General features: G+C 61.7%; 1 protein-coding gene across 1 annotated transcript; it reads left to right on the forward strand.

Moving 5' to 3' along the window:
- Positions 1–215: 215 nt before the first annotated feature.
- Positions 216–5,543, forward strand: TM6SF2 (transmembrane 6 superfamily member 2). The gene is made up of 10 exons (XM_010563212.1): positions 216–307; positions 3,129–3,235; positions 3,347–3,444; positions 3,666–3,769; positions 3,893–3,975; positions 4,186–4,310; positions 4,440–4,541; positions 4,646–4,738; positions 4,823–4,942; positions 5,337–5,543. Exons 1-10 carry the CDS (start codon positions 216–218, stop codon positions 5,541–5,543), a joined length of 1,131 nt encoding a protein of 376 aa, XP_010561514.1.
- The last annotated feature ends 413 nt before the right edge of the window (positions 5,544–5,956 follow it).

Below are 5,956 nucleotides of genomic sequence, written 5' to 3' on the forward strand. Positions count from 1 at the left end.
TCCCCCGCAGCCCTCAGCACCGTTTCTCAAGGCAGCCCTCGAGCGCAGAGACCAGCACGGACCCTCGTACGGAGACACATGTGTTTAGCTGCTGCCTGCTTCCCCCCCCTCAGGACCCCCTGGCCTTCCTCCCGGGCGGATCGGGCGCTTTAAGGGCGCTGCCTGTTTGCCGGCAGCGGGGCCAAAGTCCGTGGGCTCCGGCAGCCAAGCCGGGGATGCAGCTCCCCGCCGTGCCGGGCGCACTCGCCCCCTCCTTGCTCGCCATCCCCGTAGCCTTCGGCATCAACGGCGCGACCACCTTGGCAGAGTGAGTGCGGGCCTGGGACAAAGCTTGGGGACCGGGATGCTGCGGTCTGGCGCAGGGCACGGTGCTGGGTCCTGTCCTCCGCTGGTCCTGGATGCTGGGTCCAGTCTGGGACTGGGGCAGGGGGAGCATCCAGTCTGGCCCAGGACAAGGCTCTGTCCAAGGATGCTGGGAGCTATCCCACCCAGGACAGGCCACCGGGTCCCATCCGGACCTGGAGAGGGGGGAGTGTTGTCCAAGGCAGGGTGCTGGCTCTGTCCTGGGACTGGGGTCCAGCCCGGGGCAGGGGGCTTGGTCCAGGTGCTTCTGCCCTGGCTGAGCCCATGGAAAAGCCGCTGCAGGCTGGGACTTTGCCGACGTGTTTCATAGTTGCCTTTAAGACATTTTAAATCCCATTATCGGTGAACAGACCAGCAGCATTGCTCAGGCTCATTGCACAACGCGGGGTGTAACGGGGCTCGCCGACAGCCCAAATCCCCTGGGGATTAGGGTGCTCAGACCCTCCCTGATTTATGAGCATCCTCTCCAGCCACGTGGGCCCAGTGCAGCCCCCCCGGGCCAGAGGGACAGGACCCCCGACACTGGGTGTCCCCCCTATATTCGTCCGTGCTTCCCTGGGTGCTGGGGACTTCTCTGAGCCCTGTCTCCCCCTCCCAGACCAACTCCTCCAGCAACTCGCCCACTGGCATGTCCCAGCATGGCCGATGCCACCCCTCCATGCTGGCCTCATCATCGCCACCGTCAGGCTGCCTGATAACAGCCCCGCTTTCGGTTTTACTGCTGAGTGACAGCCCCGCGATGCCCCAACCCAGCCGCGTTCTGGCCGCTCGGCACGTCCCCGGCCGGCCATCACCCTCGCGTCGGGGGATTTGGTACCAGCCGCCAGCCAGGGTCAGCTCCCTGGGGAGCCGGCCAGAGCCCCGCCGCTTCCTTACGTGCTTTATTGCTCTTCTGTGTAAAACCACACTCTGGCTGGTTACTTTTCTCTTATTTCCAGTCTCACGCCCCAGGACCTGCCAGCTATGGGGTTTTCCTCTTGTGTTCTTTCATCACTTTACGGCACTTTCTACCCTTTCATTCCTGCCAGACCCCTTCACCCTCCTTTTCTCATTCGTTATGTATTGCTTTTTATAGCTAATTTTTGCTTTTGCTTTACCAGCGGGAAGCGCTTTTAGCCAAACTTCTCTTAATCGCTGAGCTGGGGCTTTCCTGGCCACCTGATAAGCTTTACTTAAAGATCTCCTGATTTTCATTCCTATCTTTTTGGTCTCCTCTTTCCCTTCCATCCCACGTGGCGCCTCACCATCACAGCCCAGATCTCCGGGATCCATCACCATGAAATCCGCAGCCCTTCTTGTGTGATGTGGCACTGGCTAAAAACCATCTGTAGCTGTGGGGAGCACAGACCCCTCCAGCCAGCCCCCCAGACTGAAGCCCGTAACAATATTATTCTCCTGCCCAGGCGTTGCAGGGGGATGTGGAGGGGGTACGTCCCCCTGTTTCTTAATTAGCCCCCGCTGCAGGACGAGCGATGGCGGCCTCAGAGACCCTCAGCCTGGCAGGGTGAGCTGGGTGCCCCGAGTGCGGCACCCCAAGGTGCTGGTACGTGTTGGTGTGTCTCGAGCCCCATCGCAGGCACAATCACGTCTTTTGGTGGAGCCTGGCGTTGCGCTACTCCACCGCAGCATCCGTATTTGAATTTTGAATTAATCATTCTGTGGGAGTCATTGGTTGTGTAGTAATTAATTATACACTAGTAATAATGCACTTAGGTGGTGACACTTCAATTATTTGATTGTTTTGAAGTTTTTTAAGAGCATCTGTGTTGGTTCGGATGCTTAGGGTACGCGGTGAGGACAAGCTCAGCTTCGCGGTGCTGCTGTGACACCCATCCTGTCCCTGCGCACGGGGTCCTGCGCTCCCTGGCCACTGTCCCTGTCGCTGGAAGAGCAATTCCGCCTGCACAAGGCAATCACGAGCCGGGTGTTGCCGCAGCCTCCTATAAATGAGACCCGAGCTGTTCTCAGCCGGGTGACCCTGGGGCAGGGGGACGGCTGGCCTTTCGTCCCTGGTCGGCACGTCCGCCGTGCTGCGCCGAGGAGCGCGCGGGCTGGTAATTGGGTGTTTCTGCAGGATAAGCTATTAACTCCGGTGCCTGTGCAGACAGACAGCCACGACCTTACCTTTTCTTTTTCTTTGGTAACAGGGTTAAAGGCTGGAGTGAAAAATACCGTAATGTTTTCCATGTTTTGTAGCTGAAGTGTTGGCTAGACCAGAGCTGCAACTCTTCCAGCTGATGCAAGTGCTTCTTGCAGGGGATGCAGCAAGCTCAGGATAGATTTCCCTACAACTTCTTCACTCTCTTAGGACGTGCTTTCAGTATCTGTCTCCTCATTACCGATTTGCTTTATAATCAGTTTCCCGGTCTCTTGTAACAGTGGCCCATGGCCACAGCCTGCAGAGGGAGAGGGAGAACCATGCTGGGGCTTCTCCCCTGCCCTGACACAGGAGCCTTGGCCGGGCAGCCCCTTCCCCATCCATGCCTGGGTGTCAGACCCAGCCTTCCTCAGGGCTTCGCCTCCCCGGGGTTATTTCAGACCCTGGAGGAGCCGGTTGCCCCCCGCAGAGGATGGGCAGCACCCCATGCCGCAGTGGGACCCCGTCTGTGCTGGGGAGCAGGGGATGATCCTGCCGTTCTCCCTGCTTCAGTGGAGACCTCTCAAAATCGGTGGGGGCAAAGGGTGTTTTTGCCTGGACCGGGGGAGATGGGGCTTCACCCCCCTGGCTCTGCCTGGGTGCTTGAACCCATCTTGCTGTTCTGCAGCAGCCCACTGGTGCTGATGCTGACAGGGGTGCTGGTGCTCGCCAGCCTCTTCTCCATCATCTTCTTCGTAAGCGGAGGGAGCCACTTCCAGGACCCCCTTTTCTGCGGTGAGTCTCCCCCAGGGTGTGGGGACTGATCCCGTGCCGGGGCAGGGAGCAGAGATCTGGGATTTGGGGAGAGCCGTGGAACTCGCTCAGAGTTGGCTCGCTCTCCCGCAGTGTTTGTGGTGTTCTCCTTCACCTCCGTCGTCGACTTGATCATCTCGCTGGAGGAGGATGGCTACATTTCTGGCTTCATGGAGGCCTACATCAGAGAGGTACCGCCTCACCCCACCTCGGGCTCGTACACCCCGGCCGTGCAACGAGCAGCCCTGTGTACTCAGGTCAAGCACGGATGCTGCTCCTGCTCCCAGAGCTGCTCCTGCTGCAGAGGGACCACATACGGAGCAGCCCTGGCTCCCGCGGGATCCCCTGGGGAGGGGGTGTGGAAAAGCGCCTGCCCCAACCCCGTATGATCCGCTCTCTTCCAAACGGGCAGGGTGAGCCCTACCTGCGCACGGCGCATGGCATCATGATCTGTTACTGGGATGGCATCCTCCATTACGGGCTCTACCTCGCCATGATCGCGGCCATCGGCCAGAGGTGAGCGGGGATGGCGGCGGAGAGGAGAGCTTGGAGGGGCTCGTGGGCATGGGAGGGTCCTGAATTTTGTGAGGAGGGGAGCTCTGAGCCTGGCAGAGCTGTCTGATCCCGATGTCTCTGCAGAAAGAGCTACAGGAACCTGGGTCTCTTCTGGCTGGGCTCTCTGATGATGAGCATCGTCGTCTTCCTGCTTGGGAACCTGATAGGTACGGGGGTGCAGAGGGGGGCTCGACTCCACATCCAGCCCTTGCTGATCCCTCCAGGCTGCCTCCATCCCCCCGACCGTCCGGCAGGTTTGCTTCCAGGCACTTGTCCCACGGGCAGAGGAGGAAGGTGCTGACCTGTGGGCGAGCAGCAGGTATCGATACTGGGCACTGAGCACTCTGCAGTGCCTATCCTGTACTCTCCTTCCCCAGGGAAATATAGCTCCGACCTCAGCCCTGCCTTCCTCCTCAACCTGCCCTACATCCTCATCCCCATCTGGGCTGGGACGAGGCTCTTCCAGCAGCCCAAGGCCCTGCCGTGCCTCAGCCCTGAGAAGGTGAGCTGGGAGCCGGAGCTGGGGCAGGGGCTCTGCAGGGAGCTGCACCGGGAGCCGTCAGCCTTATCCCCCTCCCGGGGCCAGACCACAGGGTGCGGAGCTGAAAATACGGCATTTTCCTTCTCCCAGGTTGCAGAGGAGCAACGCAAGCACCTGTACCAGCGGCCCCAGGACATGGGGCTGGTCCTGGTCCTGCTCCTCACTGCCGCGTTCACCTTCTTCAGGGGGATGGTGAGTGCTGGGTCCCTGCACAGGGGTCCCAGAGGGGCCACGGGGGTCCCAAGGAGGGTGCATCTGCCCCACACCCACCTCCCCTCCACTTTCTGCATCCCCAGGTGGTTTTGGACTGTCCCGCCGATTCGTGCTTCGAGTATATCTACCAGCGCGAGCCGTACCTGCGCGACCCCGTCGCCTACCCCAAAGTGCAGGTCAGTGGGGTTGAGGCAGAGCTGGACCCCCCTCTCCCCGTGCCCCTGGGGATGGGGTGACCCTCTCCATGTCCTCCCCTCCAGATGCTGATCTACATGTTCTACGTCCTCCCCTTCTTCTGCCTCTGCATCTACGGGCTGGTGCTGCCCGGCTGCTCCTGGCTGCCCGACTGGAGCCTGGTGTTTGCCGGTGCCGTCGCACAGGTGAGGGCTGCCCCGTCCTCCTTCCCCAGGCTCCAGGGGTGGAGGGGGGAGGGGGGAAAACAGTGGGACCCCCCGGCTGGGTTTTGGTCCCAGCCAGGAGAGAGCAAGCGGGGGTCCAGGGCTGAGCCTGGGGGGACAGATCCGCACCCGCGGCTGCATGTGGAGCAGTTCCCACCGCTGCCGCCCAATAATTACTTTGGCCTCGGTGGATCTTAATGGAGCCGGGGATTAGTTTGACAGAAATAGGCTGGAGCGAGCCCGAAGGTCTATAGATAGGATGCGCGCTGTGGGCGCGCTCCTGCAAAACACCCTTTGGTGCCGGGTGGGCTGCACCGGGCCACCCCATTGCTGCCGACCCCCCCACCCCGTCCCACCTCCTGCTCTGTGTCCCCAGGCTCAGTTCTCCCACCTGGGCTCCTCGCTGCACCCCCGTACGCCCTTCCCCTACCAGACCCCTGAAGATGTCTGGTGGAGCTTCTTCATCACCAACGTCCTCTACGCGCTGGGGCCCCAGCTCCTGGCCTACCGCTGCCTGCGCTGCCCTGCCTTCTTCTTGCCCGCCACTCCTGCCAGCCTGCACGTGGGCAAGAAGCACCAGTGACGTGTCCTGCCTGCCCCGGGGGGACCGCTGCCCGTCCCCCCTCTCCCTGCTGCAACAGCAGGCGCTCTGCGGTGGGACCTGGCTGGCAGAGACGTCCCCAGGGATGCTCCGGTGTCCCCCTCCTCCGTGTCCCCTAACGCTGTGGGGTGCGCTGGGAGCACCCCGGGGTGCTCCGTGGGGGCATTGCTGCAACCCTGCCCTTGCCCAGGCGCCAGGGGGGTCTCGCTGGTGGGGGGGCCTGCGGGAGCTGGGCTTCCCTCCTGGTGGGTCCCTGGGGGCTGTGGGGGCCCCATCCTGCCCTGGTGCTCCCAGTTACAGCAGAAGGATGCAGGAGCAGGGACCGTGCCAGGAAAACACTGTTTACAAAATAAAGGAGCGAAGGTACGGCTTCCGAACCTGTGTCCGTCACCCCC

This window comes from Haliaeetus leucocephalus, unplaced genomic scaffold (genome assembly GCF_000737465.1).
Source record: "Haliaeetus leucocephalus isolate CR32 unplaced genomic scaffold, Haliaeetus_leucocephalus-4.0 Scaffold164, whole genome shotgun sequence".
Classification (NCBI taxonomy): domain Eukaryota; kingdom Metazoa; phylum Chordata; class Aves; order Accipitriformes; family Accipitridae; genus Haliaeetus; species Haliaeetus leucocephalus.